The following is a 24,816-nucleotide window of genomic DNA, read 5'->3' on the forward strand; positions in this document are numbered from 1 at the left end:
GATTTTCCCACGATGTCAAGCAGAGGCACTGAGTTTGAAGGTAGGCCTTGAAATACATCCACAGGTACACCTCCAATTGACTCAAAGTCATTACATTTTCTGGAATTTCCCAAGCTGTTTAAAGGCACAGTCCACTTAGTGTATGTAAACTTCTGACCCACTGGAATTGTGATACAGTGCATTATAAGTTAAATAATCTGTCTGTAAACAATTGTTGGAAAAAGGACTTGTTTCATGCACAAAATAGCTGTCCTAACAGACTTGCCAAAACTATAGTTTGTTAATAAGAAATTTGTGGAGTGGTTGAAAAACAAGTTTTCATAACTCCAACCTGTGTGTATGTAAACCTCCGACTTCAACTGCAAATACATTTACAAAAGAAAATATGGGGTGATGGAAATGATGCAGACAATTACATTGATGGAAGCCACACTATCTGCAATATTAAAGCTGTTAGCGAGGGAAGTTGTTGCATTTTGAGGCTTAAAATCAAAGCAAAGAGGTTACATGTGTGGAATTGCAGTATGTATTAAGTTTGAGAATTTAGACGCGAGCTCGAAACTTTTGATAGGAAGGCTTCGTCTGGACAAACAAAAAATCAGTTGCTTAGCAACCGGATAACAACCTGTTCCGTGGAGAGAGAAAAAGTTGAGAGTCCAATATTTGGATAATCGTTGTGATTAGAAGATAGCTGTGAGGATTATCGAATCAGGATCAACTCCGTTCACTTCGAGCTCATTAGTAGAGCTCGCCAGCTTGCAGTCCTAAAACTCGGAAATGATTTACCTCTGGTTCGTTCAGCGATCCAAGTGGGAAAAATGTATGGGGAAAGAATAGGGTTTTGGGATAAATGCCGAAAATCAGGTTAACACAGGCTTAGGAGATCTTAAACATTTTGATCTATGAGATAATATCATTCAGTTAACATGGCCTTTATTAATTATGTAGCCTTTGTGCTATTTTTATTTTTAAAATGATTCAAAATTGACAAAAAATGACGTTGATGAAAATGATCTTATAGAACAAAACATATAAGATTTCCTAAGCCTGTGTTTACCACAGACCTTGTTTTTGGCATTGCTTGAAAACCCCTAGAAAAACGTAATTCATTGGCTTTGTCCAACTAACCATGAAATTAGTGTCTACAAAAAGACACCACTACTATCTCTATATGATACAATGTTCATATTTGAAGATGGCAGAAAGGCCATCAAAGATGGCAGAAAGGATACAATTTATTTAATACATCTTAGATTTGTTATAGTTATACTTAACATATAAGTAGTGGAGTAGCATGCACCCCCGCAGCCCTCGGGTACCCACCCCAAAAATATATATAAATATTTGTTTAAATCATTCCGTCGATATAAACGGTATATCGCCCAAGCCTACTCTGAGTACTCATGTATAGCAATGCTGCTCTTTTCTGTTACAGTACAGCTCAGATACACACATTAACAAAAATAAAAAATAATATTTAACCTTTATTGAACTAGGCAAGTCAGTTAAGAACAAATTCTTATTTACAATGACGGCCTATGAATAGTGGGTTAACTGCTTTGTTCAGGGGCAGAACAACAGATTTTTAACTTGTCAGCTCAGGGATTCGATCTAGCAACCTTTCGGTTACTGGCTCAATGCTCTAACCACTAGCCTACCTGCCACCCCAACATACACACAAACTTCAAGCAACCATTCCACTGCAGCTGAACACGCACATTGATTGAGCAGAAAAATTAATAGTAAGTAGTAAGTTATTAGTCCCCCAAAGGGGACATTTTATTGCACTAGCCAATACATACATCAATAAATACACAGTAAAAGCACAAAGAATATAAAAAACAAAGTGTTAAAATGCTTCAAAAGAAAAGGATCTGCGGAAACATTGTTTTGTTCCCAGTTAAAATAAATATGTCTGCCATTGCAGTCTATGCGGTTTAGTTTCTTGAGAGACTTGTGAGTGTGTTTGCGCATGCATGTGTGTTTTGTATGTACGGGCGGTGAACATGACAGAAGAAAGCATGAACCAAAGTATTGAATTAAAATAAGGAATATTATGGCATTTCTGACGCAGATAATGTAGTTCTTACTACTGACCTGTAGGTTGATGTCGGCTGAGTGTTCCGACAGCACACGCACCACATCGGTGAAGCCCTTGTTGACGGCTATGTGCAGTGCTGTGCACATGGAGTTGTTCAGCAGGTTCACATTGGCCCCTTTGCTCAGCAATAGCCGTGCAATCTCCGCCTGGTTCCTGCACACACACACACAATGAGCAACAAAATGTATAGACCTAACCACAATCATTTTCCTATCAATTTAGGGTACTCTTTAAATATTCATTACTCAATGCATTTTCATATATTTGTTGTGTTGTTTTAATTGACTCATTCTGATAACAAATGTATGTTTGTAATCACTTATTTTGTGGGGGGCATGGTGAGGGATTATGGACAACAGTAATACCCCTGTGTGATTGACTGTTTGTGTGTTATGATTTTCACCCCAAATCCAATAAAATCCAGAGACCAACCACCCCCATAACCCGTTTTCTAACAATGTGAATACAGGGTACTTAAGACTGGCAACCTTGTGTGTGTGTGTGTTTTGTGTATTCCTCTCACCCGAAGGCCGTGTAGTGCAGGGCGGTGTCTCCGTCCTCGTCCTTCACTTCAATGGAGCTGTTGGCTTGCAGCAGAGCCAGGACCACCTCCATGTGGCCCTGGTGGGCTGCCACCTGCAGCGCCGTCTTGCCCTGGTTCTTTATATCCACCTGGAGAGATGTCACACACACAATCAATCACATTAAGAGATGTCGCACACACAATCGCATTAAGGGATGACATACATACAGTCTGCGGTGCCGGGAATGAACGCACCTTGTCAGGGTATTTCTGCACAAGCTCTCGGACTTTGTTGGCACTGCCATGAGCCGCCTCGATGACCAGCCGGCTGGGGTTGTCCTGATCTGTAGACTGAGACAGCAGCTTCTCGAGGACTGAAATGACTGTGTCTGGAGAGAGAGATAAAGAGGGGGGGAAAGGGAAAGTGAAAAAATATCATGTGGATGAATAAAGAGCAAGGGAAGGAGGAAGATGGAGAAATAGAAGAAAGAGAAACATGTTAGTGATGGATTCCAGAGCATGGAGAACATGCATAGTAGGTGCTGTGCTACCCTCCAGGCCCCTCTAAACCCAGAGAGCATACACAGTTACCAAGAGTTACCAAGTCAAAGCACAACCATTGGAATGAGTCAAAATGTCCCTGTGCACCCTAACCCAGCATTACGAGCCTCTCGTATCCACTCTCTTCCACCATGATGATGTATATGACGGACACAGAAAAAGGGGTGATTGAGCCAGAGTACCCAAGACTAGTAGAACCACACATACACACATGAGGAGCAGTAGAGGCACATATGCTGATGAGGCCTCTGGAGCTTGCCTCCAATATGAAGGAGCATGAAAGAGAGAAAAAACAGACATTTCAGAGACATGCAAATTACATGCAAATGAAACCCGTTCGTCATGCATGTGGAGACAGTGACCAGGAGAAACAGCGATATGAGAAGCCGTATATGCAACAGACAGCCACTGTCACTCCCCTTGGTAATGTAGTGCATGCATAGCTTGCAGCAAGAGTGCTGGAAGAAGAGGGAGGGGGTCCATAGGGAATTCAGGGAAAGTGATAAGGAAATGGAAGGAGAGATAAAAAGCAACACTCGTTGGATGACTGTTGGATAAGAGGCCCCCTTCCTCCTGTCTGCGAGGTCTCAGTAGTCCTTACTTCCGGATACGTTGGGGTTCTCCACCGTCATGAGGTTGGCGTCCACCTCCACGGATTGGGCCGAGAGGCACGCCGGGTTAAAGGTCCACGTCTGGCCGTTGAAGGCCACGCGCAGGTCCCCGTCGGCGTACACCTTCAGCACCTTGCCCACCTGCCCCAGGGCCTGATTGGAGAGGAGAGGGTGTAGAAAACAAAAGGAGGAAGGTGGGTGGGGGGTAGAGGAGAGAGAGGGAGATAAGGAAGGAGAGTGAAAAGACAGTGACACTGACAGTGTTAGGACACCAGATAGGTAGGTAGGACTATGGACTCTGTTCAATTACACTTTAAATGTTCCTCTCATTGTCTCCTTTCCACCATGACCAATAGGACAAGATATTAGGTTAACACCCATCACAGGCCATGAAGGAGAGGAAGTGTTTCAAAGAACCTCCATCAAACCATGATTGTCATCTTTCCATCTCAAATGCACTCTTTTTAGATACCAATGACACTCTTAGAAATTCTCAGGGCTTTTATTTATAGGTAATTAATCAGGATGCTTTGCTTTCGCAGAAGCCTTAAGCTTGTTTACCGGTAGTCCCCTAGGGCATAAAGGGCATTGCCTCTAATGCAGAGGGCCGACTGCCAGCTTAGGCTTCGCACAACGGCATGACAGGAAGTTCGTGCCAGGCTAAGGAAACCTAGAAGGGAGGTTAGTGCCAGGCTAAGGAAAGTTAGTGTTAGGTTACAGGAAGTTAACTCCAGGGTATGGGAAGTTAGCCTCAGGCTATGTCAACATACGGGTGTCATGCTGTCTGTCCATTCTCCATGGCCAGCCTGAAGCCTCTTAACGCTGTCTATGTCTTCCAGCACTCGCACCAGCTCGCCCACACCAAAAGTGTTCACCTACGGCAAGAAAGGGGAAGACAGCAAATGGTTAGCGATGTGATTCTATGCTAATCTGTCAGCATTAGCATCACATCGCTAACAAACGCTAACTTATAAGACCATGCTGTGAGCCTGTATTCATTTCCCACTAGTAGATGTAGACTACCTTGGTTAGTGCCCCTGGGTGGAAGGTCCAGCGGATGTTGTTGCTGTACTGGACTCGGACATCTCCCCGGTCAGTGATTCTGTGTACCATCCCGATTCTGCAGGTGTACTGTAAACACACAAATTTGCAGTCGCAGATTGTGGCCGGCCTTGACCTTATCGTTTCGCTGGCTCCATTGATTTGAACATAAAAGGTGCTTGTTGGTTTTGCTCTATTGCACACCAGAGACCAATCACGCCAACGACATTACATAAAGCTGGGTTCAAAGATTCAAAATGGGGAATCGGTACTCAGAATTTGAAGCAATATTTGTCTAACATGGCACATGCAGTACATGCAGTGACAAAGTGGTAAACACTTCAAAGTAGTTCTACAACTGGAGAAAGCTTGGAATGAGGTCAGACTCTTGATAAAATTCTGTCAGAGAAATTCCACCATTTGACTTAGAGGGAGTTTAGTTCATACCTCTGACATTTTGGGGTTCCACCCTCCGTGGCCTTCCTGCATCTGTCTGAGGATGTCCACCTCCAGGAGACATTTCACCTTGTCCCCCTGGTTGAAGGTGTGGCCTTCTGCACTCTCCTGTCTCTGCAGTTCTGCGTGCTCACCTGTGTACGCACGAACCATAGATAAACACACAAACGCACATCGGAACATATGACAAAGATAGGCCAACTCTGCACCGAGTGCCTTCATACTGATATACACAGAGTACAGAAAACATTAAGAACACCTGCTCTTTCCATGACCGTCTGACCAGGTGAAAGCTATGATCCCTCCACTTCAAATCAGTGTAGATGAAGGGGCGGAGACCGGTGAAAGAAGGATTTTTAAGCCCTGAGATAATTGGGCATTGATTGTGTATGTGTGCCATTTAGAGGGTGAATGGGCATGCCAGGCGCAACAGTGTGTCAAGAACTGCAATGCTGCTGGGTTTTACATGCTCAACAGTTTCCTGTGTGTAACAAGAAAGGTTCATTACGCAAAGGACATCCAGCCAACTTAACACAACTGTGGGAAGCAACGGAGTCAACATGGGCCAGCATCCCTGGGGAACGCTTTCAACACCTTAGAGTCCATGTCCAGACAAATTAAGGCTGTTCTGAAAGCCAAGGGGGGGGGGGGGTTGCAACTCAATATTAGGAAGGTGTTACTAATGTTTGATTTACTCAGTGTATAGCAGGGTTGTCAAACATGCCCAAATTAATTGTTTGTGGGGGGGGGGGAGACAATCTGAATTGACATTAAAATAACTCAAACTAATGGTACTGCATTTATAAATCTCTTTACTCTGTCCAGCTTGCTAACAGTCATCAAAACAAAAGCTAGGAAGTCACGAGTATTCAAAATTCCAATAACGATGGAAAATACATTTTTTTTAGCAAATTTTGACAAAGAGGAAATAATACATTTTAAGTACGGCCTTCTGACCTCGGGGAAGACCGAATGTAGCCCGTGGGGCAAAATTAGTTTGACACCCTTGATCTATAGGATACATACACTATTTTCTAGAATGACAAAAACAAGCATGTCTACACCCCCCTAGTTTCATACCGAGCTTTGGTAGGTGGTCTTTGTAGTAGAAGCCTCCCTGGACGTCAGACACGTATTTGAGGTCTACCTTGCCCTTGTGACCCATTCGGTAGACATTGGTGGTGCCATTGGACCAGGTGACACTGGCCACACTGCGACCGGACTCTGTGTCCCAGCCACGGATGTCCACCACCTTCCCAACCTTACCCTCTCCTCCTGCACACGCACACATGGTGTAGAATTGTGGGATGAGAGAAAGAGTGAAGAGAGCAAGATTTTTAAAATAGGCTTATTGGGGAAAATGTGGAATGATGAAAAGAGAAATAGTTAGGGTGAATTATATGAAACACAATCATTTTATTTTTTTGTAGTTCGATTCCGTGCACACTTCAAAAGACACAATTTTTAAACAGAAAATGGTGCCCATCAATGTTTCACAGCCAAATGTTCAACCCATTTCTGGGAACACACAGCCCATACTCTGCTAAAGGAATCTTGTCAATTCTAGACTTAGCTAATTCAACAGATTACATACTGAAAACAAGAAACAACAAGTGGGGATCGTGACTCCAAATTGGTGCTCTGGATGCTGAGAAAGGATCAAAGACCAATCAGATAGTGCCTTCAGGAAGTATTCACAACCCTCAACTTTTTCCACACCGGAATTGAAACTTGATTGACATGATGTGCTTAACAGGTAACATAATACGTTTCATGGACTAACTGTGCAATAGTGTTTAACCTCTTAAAATGTAACGGCAAAATGTAGATTTCCACCTAAATAGACGTGTAATTACATGATATGACTCTCAAAAACTTGGTATATTTGGAAAGAAGATATCTGGGAGATTATGGGGAAATTATCAGAAGATAGGAGTTCCATAGTTCAGAATACACAAGCTCAAGCACACACAAAATAATTGTTTTTTTACATTTTGAAAGTCATCTTTCATTGAAAAGCTATAAGTGAATTACTGATGCCCAGAGCTAGAAACACATTAGATGGCTTTCACAACATGTGAACAATATCAGGAAAAAAATGGGATTGATAGACCTAACAACTAGAAATGAGCAGATGTTTTAGTAAGCGGTGTCAGGTGTGCTCACAGGACGCTTCCAAGTGTTTAGCCTAGGCATATCCAATGTATCCAGTGTATTGATTGGTCCCACACACAAATTAACTGTTTACAAAAACAATATAAAAGCTACAGATATACATTTTTAAAAAATGTAAAAAAGGTCTTATCAAACACAAACTTGGTTACACACGTGTCCTTCACTAAAAAAACGTGCAAAACTGGAAATCAGCTGAACAATTTACAAAATGGAATTCGTGTTACATCCCAGGTGTAGATGATTAGATTTCAATTTCACCATAGCTTGCTCATGTCGTGATAGTCTTTGAAGCAGTCCCTCTCTGCCAGGAAACAAAAAGAGAACTAGCATTTTGGATAGAATATCTGGTATTTCCCCCTTTCTTCCCCTCTGTGTTTTGTGCAATGCTTGCGGTTCTTCCTTTTGTCTTTTGGCATGTATGTTGGATAGTGGCACTCACCTTGAGTGGGGGGGTCTTGTGATGGTTGTGAGGTTGCTTTGGGACCCAAATTCAGCCATTTCCAACACCAGCTGCTCTCGGAAGGCCAACTGGGTGAGAGGGGTTTGACCTTTTGCTTTGGCCATCTGCTTGCAGAGAATGAAAGCATTTACTGGAGCAATGTCCACAAAGCGTTAAAAGAAAGTCTCATACTACTTCCTGGTCTTGTGGAGTACCAGATCAGAGCATCAGATATGTCAACACCCCCCATTCTGGCATTGTAGTCCTTCACAGAAACAGGAATGGGGACATCATTCCTTTTTCACCTTCCTTGAGACCTGGTTGTTACTGAATGCCTTATGCTGTGTGTTGAGCAAGGTTACTTCCCTAGTGAAAAAGTAGCTTGTTCGTCCTGATCCAACGTATGGTCCCCCTCTCCACTGTCTTTGTTTGTCATGTCGTTTACCTTGGTCTTGGGGAAACCAATTATGTTAGGACGAATGGTGCCACAAGAGGTCTATGAAAAGTGGATGTAGAACCGTCACACGGGGTGATTGGCATAGCAGCGGGGGGTGAAGACCTTGACCGGCAGGGGCGCTTGCTGGGGAGGGGTGGCTCTCAAACATCATCATCATCATATTGATGAAAGACACACAGAATTACATTTGATTAAATTGACAAAACGACATTACTGTATAGTAAAAACACCAAGCCTAAACTTCCTGTACAGTGACTCACATAGGTGTGAAACACGCACACACACAATGCAAACAGTAACACCTTCGAGACTAAGGCACAGGTAAGAACCACAAATAAACAATGGCCATGAGAGTTTAGTGGCCTCTAAAATGACAAGGATGAAACTTATAACAGAAAACTGTGAAATTATATAACATTGAAATTACTTGTTACATAGGCCTATGTAAACTAAATCCAAAGCACAAAAAGCAGATAACTTGTAAAAAAAAAACGAAATACATATAGTAAATTAGCTATATAAAGTCATGAAAAAAACAAAAAAAAAAAAATTACTTACAAATCTAAAAAAGTGGATCCAATCCTTCGAAAAAGCAATCTTTGAGTCGAAATCCTTGTTGTCCAAATGGCTCCCCTGATCCGAGTCCAACCAGCATTTTATTCAAATCTTCTATGTCGGTATACTTATTCATAGCTGCCTTCTTTTTAACTTCCTGTTTGATATTCTTAGTTTTTAAATCCAAAACAACACGTTACTGAGTACCACTCTCCATATTTTCAAGCATAGGGGAGACTGCATTATGTTATGGGTATGCTTGTAATCATTAAAGACAGGGGAGTTTTTCAGGTAAAAAAAAATAAACATCATGGAGCACATGTAAAATCAGTCTGCTTTTCACCAGACACTGGGAGATTAATTCACCTTTCAGCAAGACAATAACTTAAAACACAAGGCCAAATCTACACTGGAGTTGCTTACCAAGAAGACCGTGAATGTTCCAGAGTGGCCGAGTTACAGTTTTGACTTAAATATACTTGAAATCTTTGTCTAGCAACGATCAACAAACAATTTGACAGAGCTTGAAGAATTTTGAAAACAATAAATGGTTAACTGTTGCACAATTCTCGTGTGAAAAGCGCTTAGAGACTTACCCACACAGACTCTCTTTTTTAATCACTGCCAAAGGTGATTTTACAAAGTATAAACTCAGGGGTGAATACTTATGTAAATGAGATATTTGTGTATTTAATGGGTCTATACATTTCCTAACATTTCAAAAACACATTTTCAAGGTGTATGAATACTTTCTGAAGGCACTGTAATCTGAACAGACAGTGAACATTGGCCATCTTTCAACAAGGTTTGGCCAATCATCCCTTTGATTCTGGTTAGAAGTGAAAAAAAATTATAATAAACAGAACACAAAACAATGCACAAGTACAGGCTGGGGCTAGCACCACTCACATTCTCAGACTAGAGTAACCAAACACGAGAGAAAGTACAATAAAATACATTGATTTACTAACCACCACGATACGTTTCTACTTTACTACTTACTGACAGTCTTCAAGTTCAAATGTCATCAAATACTACGTTCAGTTTCCACCACAAAGCGAGAACCTGGCATTGTATAGTTTAGGTTATGCAGGTTACATCAAGGATTACAAAAATCAAGGATTACACAGCCTGCCAGGTAACAACAGGATAGGACTCATGGAAAGTGACAGGCTCTCTGCTGACCATGCCAAAAATGTCCCTATGCACTTACCACACTCTGATTAAAGACGATGATGATGACTGACTTAGACCCCAGGGGTTAACTTTCAAAGACGCAAAAAGGACATTTTGACTCATTCGCCAGTGCTTTAGCACAGAAAAGACAATGTCATTCCCGGTTCTGACCCCACATGAGGTAATAGAAAGAGCTAATGATAGATTTTCCATCCCTAAAGGCAATGATATTTAATGGTTTTTAAATGGAAAGAAATATGGGCAAACAAACTTCCCACAGATGTAACTATTTGCAGAATCTCCATTTGTATGGCAAATCTGTTTCTTCACTAATGATTTGCCATTAAGAGCCAAATTATCTTGACTCTTGAAAACCACGTCCCAAAACATTAAATAACCCCAAAGACCATTTTGTCCTGTCCGGAGTTGCAGCACATGCTATAATTAGAATTCATGTGACTTCTTTGTATACTCCGCTACACTAGAGGGGAAACGGTACGAAAGGGAACATAAAACCTGCTCATATGAACACAGCTCTTTAAGAAACATCTGTTAAACACACTCAATGAGATACTTGTGGGTTGGGGGAAAATCCTGAAGCACTAAGCACAAACACACCAGTTCAAACTCTCACATTGTAGGTAATAAGATTCCATCGTCTCGAAGGTTATGGGGTCAAAGTGAAACAGATTGAACAACAACGCTGCCACACTGGTAATAAAAAAGGCCCTGGTCAGTATGGATGGATTGCTCTGCTCACTCCCTCACTCACCGTCTTGGTTTCCCCAGTCCCAGTCGGGTCCACGTACCACTTTCACCCCCTGGAATATTCCTTTGAGGATGATCCGTGGGAGATTCTGCCTCGGGGCCAAGCACACTCTGTGAAAGGTAAAAAGTACAAACCACATTCTCCATAAAGCAGTATGGCAGGAAAACAGCATTATGACTTGTTATACAACATAGAGTGTATGCAGAATGTTCTGTCCAAATGACATTGTCCAATTTTGGAACCGAAAACCACTGACCGACAGATGCTTGTTCCAAATGCATCGCTTATCGGCCACCAGAAAAACACAAGCTAAAATGTATAGCTATCTCAAATACGTAAGTCTGGACTACATTAAATTCCACTAAGTGCCACAGGCAAACAGGCCACATTTAACGCTCTCTGGCTTAAAGACACACTACAGTAGGTCACACACACTAGCCAGAAAGTCAGAGAGGGCCATAAGATACAACAACATTCAGGATATGTTACTGAGAACACTTGAATCAGTAAGGGTGGTGGGGAGACAAAGGGAGGTTTCATGTGGTGGGTGCTTGCCACGGTCGAGATGGAGTACATGGGCTCGAGAGGGGGCTGAGAGGCATCTTACACTGAAATCTCATGCTGCAAAACCATTAACCTCTCAACAGAGGACAATCTCATGTCAACAACACAACCAAGCGGAATATGGTTAGCAAATACCAGAACTGGTTTGACAGGATCAGGCAGGCAGTTACACAACATTCTTAAGAAATCAGAAGGGGGGGGGGTTTAAAAAGACATACCTTATGGTAAAGATTTGGTCAGATCTCAAAGGGGCAAAGGAACTGCCTATTCCCATACTTTCTCAGCAAGGTCAGCATCCAGGTTTCATTCTGCCATGCAGCTTGGCGAGAGACACGCAACTTGAATCCACCATAATCAAAGTAAAACAACCATCAACTGGGCATTCTTCCACTGGAATAAAGAGAGGCTTTGCTACTCCTACGCATTGATCCCCATTCGGCTGCACACGGGCGTCAAAGTCCAACACAAACGCGTACATTTACGAAGCTAGTCATGGTTATCTTCCGAATGCGTCGGGTCAACTTGGGAGGCACTGCGGCCTTATCGAAAAAGAAGCCTGTGGCACCTTTGCTTCTTGGTGGCTTACTGCAGACTGACAGTAAATCCCGGTGTGGGCCGTATGGCCGGAGTTGGGACAGTGGGGAGGTGAGGTGGCGTGTGTCTAAAAGCAGAGCTTTGAGGCCTAATCCCAAGACAGCAGGGCAATCAGGAAGCAGGCCGTCAGAGAGCACAGCTAAGAGTGTGTGTGTTCCAAGAATACACCCGCATCACCAAGGAGACACAACATATGGCCCTTGACATGATAATCCATCCCCGTAAATAAAAATCATACACCTACTGTTAATTTGGTGAAAGCCGATGTTCTATCAGTGAGTAAAATATATATATTTTCACCACGATTCAACTTCTAAGTGGTCAGTCTGTGAAATCAGGAAAACATGTTGGAACTTATACCTACAGTGCCTTCGGAAACTATTCAGACCCCTTGACTATTTTAACATTGTTACGCGATTAAATTTGTTTCCTCCAAAGAGTTCAATCTTGGTTTCATTAGACCAGAGAATCTTGTTTCTCATGTTCTGAGTCTTTAGGTGCCTTCTAGCAAACTCCAAGTGGGCTGTCATGTGCCTTTTACAGAGGAGTTGCTTCTGTCTGGCCACTCTACCATAAAGGCCTGATTGGTGTGGTGTTGCAGAGATGGTTGTCCTTTTGAAAGGAACTCTGATAGACTGACCATTCTTGGTAAACTCCCTGACCAAGGTCCTTCTTCCCCGATTGCTCAATTTGGCCGGGAAGCCATCTCTAGGAAGAGTCTTGGTGGTTACAAACTTCTTCCACTTAAGAATGATCGAGGCCACCGTGTTCTTGGGGACTTTCAATGCTGCAGAAATGTTTTGGTACCCTTCCCCTGATCTGTGCCGACACAATCCTCTCTCGGAGCTCTACGGACATCTCTTTTGACCTCATGGCTTGATTTTTGCTTTGACATGCACTGTCAACTGTGGGACCTTATATAGACAAGTGTGTGCCTTTCCAAATCATGTCCAATCAATTGAATTAATCACAATTGGACTCCAGTCAAGTTGTAGAAACATCAAGGATAATCAATGGAAACAGGATGCACCAGAGCTCAATTTCGAGTCTCATAGCAAAGGGTCTGAATATTTCTATAAATAAGGCATCTGTTTTTTTATTTTAATATATTTGCAAAAATGTATAAAAACCTATTTTCGCTTTGCCATTGAGGAGTAGTGTGGATTGCTGAGGAATTGTTTTTATTTAATCCATTTTAGAATAAGGCTGTAACGTAACAAAATCTGGAAAAATTCAAGGGGTCTGAATACTTTCCGAAAGCACTGTATAAGGTCCTGAACAAGCATTTCGCTTCATCTGCTAACCATGTGTATGTGACCAATAACATCTGATTTGAACAATGAAGATAAGGGATAACACAATATCACATTAAAACAATTACCTGCACTCCAGATCACCTAATCAGCCAATGAGCATACTTGTCTAGAACACATCCAATTCATTTATATCGTCATGACGAAGTATATATTGGCCTCAATCTAAACAGTGTACCAAATTATTCAACTCAGTTTTTCCTTCAAGTACAATGCGCCCTGTGTGTGTGTGGAAAAGGGATGTTGTTGCCATGGTAACATTTGCACACAGATGAATTGCAGGCAGGTTCAACATGGTGAGATTGTAGACTCCTAAATTAATAGTGCAGTTTGTTTAGGTTATTTTACAGCTAGCTAGCTAGCTAGCTACTTCACATGATTACTTTGGTATTACTGTGTGTAGCTACTAGTCAGTCAGAGAGACCATTGCATTGTGGGTGTTGGAGTCGACTTGAGCTGCAACAGATTTACACAACAATTTTCACATTGTTATCAAGCTAGTTATAACGGGGGCAAATGCAACATTTGTTCCCAAAAAATATTGCTTTCACATAGTATTATTTAAATAGTGCAGTTTGATGGTGCAGTTGTAAAACCATAGGAATTTGTGTTTTTTCCCCTCATGAGACTGAAAGATTTGGCATGGGTCCTCAGATCCTCAAAATGTTTTACAACTGCACCATCGAGAGCATCCTGACGGGTTGCATCGCTGCCTGGTATGGCAACTGCTCGGCCTCCGACCGCAAGGCACTACAGAGGGTAGTGCGTACGGCCCAGTACATCACTGGGGCCAAGCTTCCTAACATCAGGACCTCTATACAAGGCGGTGTCAGAGGAAAGCCCTGAAAATTGTCAAAGACTCCAGCCACCCTAGTCATAGACTAATCTCTCTGCTACCACACAGCAAGCGCTACCGGAGCTTCAAGTCTAGGTCCAAGAGGCTTCTAAGCTTCTATCCCCAAGCCATAAGACCCCTAAACAGCTAATCAAATGGCTACCCAGACTATTTGCATTGCCGGAATTAAACAATGCTGGTTTATACTGCAGGACTTCCTGAGTTGGTAGATTACAATGGATGATGTTAATGGGCTGCTTTCACCAATATGGTTCAGCCAAATTATAAACACCACTTTATGGGATTTATGGGTCCAGATACCACTGGACAAAATATGTAGGGGGGGACGACACTATCCAAAACAGATTTAGTAGAGATTAAATGTCTAATCCTGCCTGACCAACTGTCTCTCTGCCCACATGATAAACCAGAACAGGGTTAGGGACATGTTGACCATAATGTGAAATTTTGGAATGTGCTTAAATCACTTGTCACACCAAGTGCCAACTGCTGACCATTACCCATGTCGAAATCACTCATGATTTGATTACATTGTCCGGAAGGGGAGAGAGACAAACTAATAGCAGCATTGTCTTCTCTTCACTAGCAGTTGAAAGTCAGATTGACAATCTAAATGGCAAAGAAATACATCAACACCTGTTGATGACACACTCCGCCCCCAAACAGTGAGCTAGCCTACCGAAGGGAACCCGTACAATGTTCGCAATAGCACAAGCTAAAGGAAAGTGCTTATTTCCAGTGTGTGAGTAAGTGTGATCCCAAATTCTGATCAGTATCGCCCCTCATTGTGTTTCTTGTGTATCCCCACCAGTTGCTGTCGGACACCGACTCTACGCCGAAAACTTCAGAACTCAATAACTCAGATACCTGTGTCAACACCTGCTACCAACTAGCTAGCTACAGTAGCTAGGCTGCAATGGAGCCCACTTTGCCTGGAATTACTAACGAATGTTTCCAGGGCTGTAGAAACTGTATTTATTATGCTCTTATCCGGGACAATATTGACAATCCGGAGTTCCAATGCAGCAATTGTTTGCTAGAGGAAGATTACAGGAATGAGGTGGCTATGCTTAGCAAACAAAGCTAAATTCTGCGAAAACGCTAATTGTAACTCTTAACTCATATGCTGCTCGGGCCTGATGGATGTTTCCCAGCCTCGTCATCTATCCCTATCCGAATGGCCTGTGCTACCTTGAACTTGCCTGCCAAGGAAATCGTCTCCATCTGCTTCTTCTTCTCCATCCTGTAGTGAAGTAGATGGAGAACAGCAAGAAAAGTTTTCCAATCAGTGATGGTCCCATGTCACAAGTCGTGGAAATCAAAGGTACCGGCATGATGCTAAGCGGATGGAAGTGACTGCGAGAGGTTTGGAGCAGATTAACATAAGGAATAACTTTGCTGCATTGGTGACTGATCTACCTGCACCTTCATCGCTGGGATTGCTTGTGTCTGTGACGGCGGTGCTGACTCCAACTACGCTGACTGCAGCAGTGGCTTCGTTGTCGAGTTCGGCTCCTTTCCCTCTCTCTGGATCTGACGGAGCATGGCCTGCTGTGGGAGGTCTGGAACTAACACTGTGAGCAGAGGGTATACGCTATCCTGCTTCTCGTGGGCCCGTGAAAGACTCAAAGAATTGTGACAGGTGGGAATGGCCGGATTTCGCCATTCCCTTCTCCGGCAGTTGTATAGGTCAGTTCGCTGGTGAGAAATGTCTCAGTCCCTGGAGCAAAAAACTTAGCCTTGCAATGACCAAGTGGTGAGATACATAGCCCTCTATACTTAAATGTTTCAGGTACACTACGATAGGTGTCTGCATCACATACAGCATCTTCTATTGACATTATCTTCTATTGTTTGTCCTCACGTGTCTGTTTTTCAGCATAAAGTACTCTGTAGCCACTTAGTAGTGTGGACACCAGGTGAGACCACACACACACACAATAACAGTATCTCTTCTTCACTTCATCCCTCTCCCCCTTCTCTCTAGGTTATATCAGCTGTTTTTGTGAACCCCTCCCGCATCTGAACTGGCTGACACAGAGGGCACAGCAGGATCATAGGTGAGATGTTACTTGGTTGGGTCAACAGGAAGTATTATTAAATATATGCTTTAAATTGAAATACAGACAAGAGATGTAGTAGTCCCAGAGTTAATGACACAATGTCAGTTTTGCATTTCACCTCCTGATTTAACCGGTTTGGGATAGGGGGCAGTATTTTCACGTTCGGATGAAAAGTGTGCCCAGAGTAATCTGCCTGCTACTCAGGCCCAGAAACTAATATATGCATAATATTAGTAGATTTGAAAACACTCTGAAGTTTCTAAAACTGTTTGAATGATGTCTGTGAGTATAACAGAACTCATATGGCAGTCGAAAACCTGAGAAAAATCCAACCAGGAAGTGGGAAATCTGAGGTTTGTAGTTTTTCAAGTCATTGCCTTTCGAATATACAGTGTAAATGGGGTCATATTGCACTTCCTAAAGCTTCCACTAGATGTCAAGTCTTTTGAACCTTGTTTGAGGTTTCTACTATGAAGGGGGAGTGAATAAGAGCAGTTTGAACCAGGTGTCTGGGAGAATGCCTTGAGCTAAGTCACGCGCGTGGCTGAGCGAGCTGCGTTCCTTTTCATTTCTAAAAGACAAAGGAATTATCTGGTTAGATTTATGATAAAAACATTCTAAAGATTGATTCAATACATCGTTTGACATGTTTCTACGAACTGTAATACAACTGTTTTGACTTTGTCTGGACTTGCCCTCGCCTTGTGAATTTCAATTGGTGAACTAAAACGCACTAACAAAAAGGAGCTATTTGGACAAAGTTCTTCTTTATCGAACAAAATAAAACATTTATTGTGGAACTGGGATTCCTGGGAGTGCATTCTGATGAAGATCAAAGGTAAGTGAATATTTATAATGCCATTTCTGACTTTTACTGATCCACAACATGGCGGGTATCTGTGTGGCTTGTTTTTGTGGCTTAGCGCTGTACTCAGATTATTGCAAGGAAGGTTTTTTTTTAAATCTGACACAGCGGTTGCATTAAGGAGAAGTATATCTTTAATTCTATGCACAACACTTGTATCTTTTATCAAAGTTTATGATTAGTATATCTTTAAATTGATGTGGCTCTCGGCAAATTCGCCGGATGTTTTCGAGACACAACATTACTGAACATAACACGCCAATGTAAACTGAGATTTTGGATATAGATATGAAATTTATCGAACAAAACATACATGTATTGTGTAACATGAAGTCCTATGAGTGCCATCCGATGAAGATCAAAGGTTAGTGATTCCTTTTCTCCATTTCTGCTTTTTGTGACTCCTCTCTTTGGCTGGAGGAAAATGGCTGTATGTTTTTCTGTGACTAGGCGCTGACCTAACAAGTATGGTGTGCTTTCACTGTAAAGCCTTTTTGAAATCATTTTTGAATTTCGCGCTCTGCCATTTCAGTGGATGTTGAAATTTTAAGGTGACTGACCATGTTAGAATCCATTTTAAATAAGGCACTCTCGTCTGCAGGTATGTTTTGATGTGAGAGTGGAAGCCAGTCCCATCATCGCCACCTCACCCGCTCTTAAGATATCCTTCGGGACAACTGGGGGCCCAAGGCTGGTTAGGAGACACCACAATTGTGATGAGCTGAGAGGATATTAGGGTAGCACTGTAATTCATTAATCATATGCTGTCTGCCGCTGTTCTTACCTGTTTCCCTTTCAGTGTTCTACACCTCTCCCCCCACCTAATTTTAGAATGCACACCATATGTGCATCGAAGTACACGTGTACACTTGTATTTAAAATGTTACAATTATCATAATTATAATGCATTTATAACACCTCAATAATGAACTTCTTTCAATAAAGCATTTCACATTCTCCACTGGATGAAATTAAGTATCTAATTGAAATACTATGCCGTGTCCTCAGATTAATGCAGATGAAGGGAGTTCGATATGCATACATTTTTTCTGTATATAGGAATTACAAATCAATCATGTTGCTAGTCTATTGCATAGCTACAATGTGTAATCATTGATGTCCCAGGAGCAGTAAACACTGTTTAAGTGTATAATTTAATACATACATGTGTAACATTACAGCTTCCGTCCCTCCCCTCACCCCAACCTGGGCTTGAACCAGGGACCCTCTGCACACATCAACAACTGACACCCACAAAGCATCGTTACCCATCACTCCACAAAAGCCACGGCTCTTGCAGAGCAAGGGGAACCACTACTTCAAGGTCTCAGAGCAAGTGGTGTCACCGATTGAAACGCTATTAGCGTGCACCACCGCTAACTAGCTAGCCATTTCACATCAGTTACACATGCAGACACAGCATCATTCAAATAACTGAGTTTGATATGACTGAAAAGAGATTCAAATATGAACCGCAACTTTATTTGCCAAGGAAGAGTACATGATCAGTGAATATAGTCAATGTACAGGCTACAATGTGGGAATCTTATGCGTGGTAATAACTACAGTACATGTGTATATAAGACTTGCATCCTTGGCACAATAAAGTTACTATATTCTACTCTATCCATATGTAACAGTATAGCTTCCATTCCTCTCCTTGCCCCTACCTGGGCTCGAACCAGGGACCCTCTGCACACGTCGACAACAGCCACCCTTGAAGCATCGTTACCCATCGCTCCTAAAAGCTGCGGCTTTTGCAGAGCAAGGGGAACAACTACTTCAAGGTCTCAGAGCGAGTGACGTCACTGATTGAAACGCTAATTGCGCGCACCCCACTAACTAGCTAGCCATTTTACACCGTTACACATAGGCTTCATTAATGCCATTCAGTCTTGAAGTTGATACAACAACTATGATAGCTGAGGTCCATAGATTGGTATGAATATTAGTTCAGAACCTAACGTTTTAGGGTCCATACATCCTGTAGCTAGCTACACATCCATAGGCATACAGTTCAATTTGCAGTAAATGCTTTAGCTAGCTAGATTCTTTACATCCACAGTTTCACAAGACGACAGCCTGGTTTGCTGGTTCTCAGGAGTCCCTAAAACATTAAACATGAATTACAAATTAATTCTCCTAACACTACCTAATGTTACCTAGTCAGATAACTTGCTAAATAGCGATTTTCGTAAATGAACTTTATGACAAAAAAATATGCACAAACATTTGTCTCTACATTAAGTAACATATTCCTCTCAATTATACATTTTTTGCTTGACTCGTTATGATGTTATAACAACTTACATCTGGTTCCACCGTAATGTTTTGTCAGTTATCTTTGTTGAAGAACGACACAAGGCAAGGGTGGCTCGCGTCAAAATTCGACATTGGAATCACTCAATATGATGGGTCATATAAAAACCGTGGGACCCAAATGCATAATGAGTGCTCCAACTCCCCCTTGTGGTGGTCTGGAGCAGTGACACTGGGTACCTCTAAGTTCTGCGTTGCAAGCGGTGGTAATGTGGTAATGGTCAGTATCCGGATAACATGTATGAAATGCTTGATAATGTATTAACAGAGAGGAATATTTTCTGGGTCATTTAAATATTGACTGGCTTTCATCAGGCTGTCCACTCAAGAGAAAGCTTCCAACTATAATTACTACCTGCAACCTGGCTCAGGTTATCAGTCAACTTACTAGGGTAGTTACAAACAGCACCGGAATAAAAATCAGCAACATGTATTGATCACATCTTTACGAATGCTGCAGAAATGGACTATTTCTTAGTCTGTGGTGTGTAATGAAAAGCAACCAAATTCAGCACTTTATGAAATTGCTTATTCCAGTTACTAATAAGCATGCACCCATTGAGAAAATTACTGTAAAACATCACCCATACGTAGAATGTATGCACACATGACTGTAAGTCGCTTTGGATAAAAGCGTCTGCTAAATGGCATATATTATATTATTATATTATTAAATCCCCATGGATTGATGAGGAATTGACAAATTGTATGGTTGAGAGGGATGGAAAATAAGTCTGGCTGTAAGTGATTGGCAAATGTACTGCACATTGAGAAATCATGTTTAAGAATTATTTTTTTAACAAATCATGAAATCATGACTAAACTGAATAAAAATAAGAAGAAACTACACTATCAAAAATGATCGTAAAAAGGTTTAGAACACCTTAAACGAAATTTGGGGCAAAAAGATGCCGCATTCATCACAAAACCCACTGATATTGCCAACTACTTTAATTATTTTTCCATTGGCAAGATTAGAAAACGTATGGATGACATGTCAGCAACAAATGCTGACACTACACATCCAAGCATATTTGACCAAATGATGAAAGACAAGCATTGTAAATTTGAATTCCGTAAAGTGAGTGTGGAAGAGGTGAAAACTATTGTTGTCCATCAACAATGACAAGCCACCAGGGTCTGACAACTTGGATGGAAAATTACTGAGGATAATAGCGGACAATATTGCCACTCCTATTTGCACTATGTTAAATTTAAGCATACTAGAAAGTGTGCCCTCAGGCCTGGAGGGAAGCAAAAGTCATTCCGCTACCTAAGAACAGTAAAGCCCCTTTTATTGGCTCAGTTAGCCAACCAATCTGCCTGTTACCAACCCTTAAACTTTTTGAAAAAAAATGGTGTTTGACCAGATACAATGCTATTCTACAATATTTATTTTAATTTGAACTTTATTTAACTAGGCAAGTCAGTTAAGAACAAATTCTTATTTTCAATGACAGCCTAGGAACAGTGGGTTAACTGCATGTACATCTGTTGTGAATGTAAAGTTTTTAATTGTATAACTGTCTTAATTTTGATGGACCCCAGGAAGCGTAAGCAGCTAATGGGGATCCATAATAAATACAAATACAGTGATAGTGGCAAGAGCCTGAGAAAGAGAGGGAAGACGTGGCTGAAACTTGACCAGTAGGAGGTGAAGAGGTCAGATGGTGCTGAATCGCCAGATATGCAGGATAAGGATTAAACTGAGTCTACTTGACAGGGCCTCTGCATTTGTGAGTGTAAGTGTGTGGGAGTATGCCTGTTTGCAGGAGCCGATTAGCCAACCAGGAAGTTGTTGTTGCGTTTCCAACCCCCTTCAGTAAACATATGGACACACATATGTTGTGCAGCGCATCATCAACACGCCATAACCTACACACATATTCCATGATGATATACACCACTTACCATGAACATAGTCGACATAAAAAAATCATGTCACTGTAATTATTTCACTTAGCTACTATAGTCTCACCGTGGTGTCATAATACCCATAAACCTAGCGGTCAAACAGGTAAATTGATCCAATTGTTTTTCCCACTATTCATTTTTTCCCACAGGGGGTTTAGAAACACTTAAAATAAATGCTGTGTTTGGTGTAGGCTTACCCTGGTGTGACGTTTTCATAACCATCTAAATCCCTCTCGGACAAGGTGGCTTATATCAATATAGTCGGCTCAGGTAGCTTAGCGATTAAGAGCGTTGGGCCAGTATCCGAGAAGTTGCTGGTTTGAGCGAGGCACTTAACCCTAACTGCTCCTGTAAGTAGCTCTGCTAAATGACTCAGATTCAAAAACGCTAATTAGAATAAAAGTAGACATCATGAAAGCTCCTGCACGTCATCTCTAGATGACACCTTTGCTAACAGAAAACTAACCAATTCAGAAATGACTAAAATTAGCTAACAGAGAGTTCATCCAGAGATTTTTTACCTTTTTCTTGATTCGCCAGTCTCATCCAGATCATCATGGCATTTGTAGTTCTTTATGATAGCCACATTAGCAGATGATTTGGATAAAAAAAATAATGATTGTTTACACGGTTATCAAAATGTCACGCCAGGGTAAGCCTACACAAAACACAGCCCTTATGTTAAGTGTTTCTAAAATCCCCTATGGGAAAAAGGTATGGTTGAAAAACTATTGGAACCATTTTTTTGTTTGAATGCTACGTTTTATGGGTGTTATGACTCCTACTGTGGTACACTTTTTTACATAAACCATGTGACACAGCCTCCACACACACAATTTGAGAATATCCAGAGAACCATAAAGTGAGCACACACACACGTAAATGAACATCCTGTGATGGAAACACATGGATAATCACAGCACAGCCCCTGACACCTCACTTCCCTAAATCTGTACTCACACTACTAATTACCTCACAACAAACTTCTATGGGGAGGAAGGTGAGAATGCTAACATGTTAATCCCATTAAGTGGGCTATTTGAAATACAGCAAAACTCTGGCACTGCAGGTCCTGTCATACTCAATAAAGAAAAAACAACCCTATGCCAGTGTGTGTGTCTGTGTCTAGCTCTCTGCTTTAAAACCCTCTGCCACCTGCTCAGCTATCCTCTCCCCCTCTGACATGAAATGAATCCCATTAGCCGTGCTGCTGAGCCAAGGTCCACTCCCTCCATCACAAATGACTATCAGAATAAAGCAGGGCCCTTCTCATCAGGGAAGCCAGCCAACGTCTCCGCTCCCCCCCAATATCGGTTTGGGACAGACTGAATGCCTACTTGTTCTTAAGATGAGCCGGGTCTTATGAGACGTGCAGCATACAGTAGAGCTTTGGATGAAATTTGGGTCACTGAGGACTTGAGATATAAAGGGGCTCTCTTGTGTTTTGCATCATGAACAACAAGCATGAAGAAGAACGGGGGTAGTATGCATGACTTTCATATGATGTTTTTCCCCTTTGCTTCAGTGCTGGGTCTTGGAGCAGCAACACTCCATGCTTTGTTGAATTTATCTTCACTGTAGGGCTGGATGATATACAGTGCCTTCCAAAAGTATTCATCCCCTTTGGTGTTTTTCCTATTTTGTTGCATTACAACATTTTAATTGATTTTTGGGCATACACAAAATAGTCCAAATTGGTGAAGTGAAAAAATTATCATTAAAAAAAAAAAACAGAAAAGTGATGCGTGCATATGTATTCACCCCTTTGCTATGAAGCCCCTAAATACAATCTGGTGCAATCAATTACCTTCAGAAGTCACATAATTAGTTCAAGTCCACCTGTGTGCAATCTAAGTGTCACATGATCTCAGTATACATGCATAACATACACACTCCTGTTTTGAAAGGCCCCAGAGTCTGCAACACGACCAAGCAAGAGGCACCACCAAGCAAGCGTCGCCATGAAGACCAAGGAGCTCGCCAAACAGGTCATGGACCTGTTGTGGAGAAGTACAGATCAGGGTTGGGTCATAAAAAAATATCAGAAACTTTGAACATCCCACAGAGTACCATTAAATCCATTATTTAAAAAATGGAAAGAATATGGCACCACAACAAACCTACCAAGAGAGGGCCGCCTACCAAATCTCACAGACCAGGCAAGGAGGGCATTAATCAGAGAGGCAACAAAGAGACCAGAAATAATCCTGAAGGAGCTGCAAAGCTCCACAGTGGAGATTGGAGTATCTGTCCACAGGACCACTTTAAGCCGTACACTCCACAGAGCTGGGCTTTACAAAAGAGTGGCCAGAAAAAAGCCTTATAGAAAAAAATAGCCAAAGGCATGTGGGAGACTCCCCAAGAAGGTAATCTGGTCAGATGAGACTAAAATGTAGCTTTTTGGCCATCAAGGAAAATGCTATGTCTGGCACAAACCCAACACCTTTCTTCGCCCCTAGAATCCCATCAGTGCCACCACAGTGAAGCATGGTGGTGGCAGCATCATGCTGTGGGGATGTTTTTTCATTGGCAGGGACTGGGAAACTGTTCAGAATTGAAGGAATGATGGATGGTGCTAAATACAGGGAAATTCTTGAGGGAAACCTGTATCAGTCTTCCAGAGATTTGAGACTGGGCCAGAGGTTCACCTTCCAGCAGGACAATGACCCTAAGCATACTGCTAAAGCAACACTTGAGTGGTTTAAGGGGAAACATTTAAATGTCTTGGAATGGCCTAGTCAAAGCCTAGACCTCAATCCAATTGAGAATCTGTGGTATGACTTAAAGATTGCTGAACACTAGCGAAACCCATCCAACAGGAAGGAGCTGGAGCAGTTTTGCCTTGAAGAATGGGGGAAAATCCCAGTGGCTAAAAGGTGGCACTACAAAGTATTGACTTTTGGGGGGGGGCGGGGAGTGAATAGTTATGCACGCTCAAATTTACAATTGTTTTGTGTTATGTCTTGTTTATTTCCCAATAGAAAATATTTTGCATCTTCAGAAATCAAATGATACAAACCCACAAAAAAATATACTTTAATTCCAGGTTGTAAGGCAACAAAATAGGAAAAATGCCAAGGGGGTGAATACTTTCACAAGCCACTATAGCCTAAAAATCAACGTTTCACAGTATACCTCTACACTTTTTAAATTTATTTTTCTAAATAAGCTTTGTTGTACAATTAAAGATCCAATGCACTGCATTTCAGACAGTCAGCAATAATAAAATGAATTTAGGGCTTGTGAAATTATACCTTGGCTACATATAAGCCTCCCAAACTATAAGACTAATAATTTCTTTATTTTATGAAAATAGTTCAGTAATTTTTCTGAAAAAGCACGTTGATCTGGCTTTCAAGTCTATGAAAACTCCCTTTTGTTACACATTTAATGACTTCCGGAAAAAAACAGGTCGCCTAAATCCAAACAGGGGATTCATTTTCAGGATGGAAAGGTATAAACTT

The 24,816-nt window shown here is 41.7% G+C and overlaps 1 protein-coding gene across 2 annotated transcripts in view; it reads right to left on the reverse strand.

Moving 5' to 3' along the window:
- The window catches only part of LOC118360942 (E3 ubiquitin-protein ligase MIB2-like), an 85,224-nt gene that overhangs the window by 27,850 nt on the left and 32,558 nt on the right, over positions 1-24,816 (reverse strand). For both annotated transcript variants that reach the window (XM_035740537.2, XM_035740536.1), the window contains exons 4-12: positions 10,868-10,974; positions 6,374-6,568; positions 5,285-5,427; positions 4,820-4,927; positions 4,567-4,671; positions 3,787-3,949; positions 2,880-3,013; positions 2,625-2,773; positions 2,098-2,254 (exon numbers count right to left, since the gene is read on the reverse strand). In XM_035740537.2, the coding sequence (XP_035596430.1) occupies positions 2,098-2,254; positions 2,625-2,773; positions 2,880-3,013; positions 3,787-3,949; positions 4,567-4,671; positions 4,820-4,927; positions 5,285-5,427; positions 6,374-6,568; positions 10,868-10,974 (1,261 nt within the window). The remainder of the gene's footprint in view (positions 1-2,097; positions 2,255-2,624; positions 2,774-2,879; positions 3,014-3,786; positions 3,950-4,566; positions 4,672-4,819; positions 4,928-5,284; positions 5,428-6,373; positions 6,569-10,867; positions 10,975-24,816) is intronic.

The sequence above is a fragment of the Oncorhynchus keta genome, chromosome 28 (genome assembly GCF_023373465.1).
Source record: "Oncorhynchus keta strain PuntledgeMale-10-30-2019 chromosome 28, Oket_V2, whole genome shotgun sequence".
Classification (NCBI taxonomy): domain Eukaryota; kingdom Metazoa; phylum Chordata; class Actinopteri; order Salmoniformes; family Salmonidae; genus Oncorhynchus; species Oncorhynchus keta.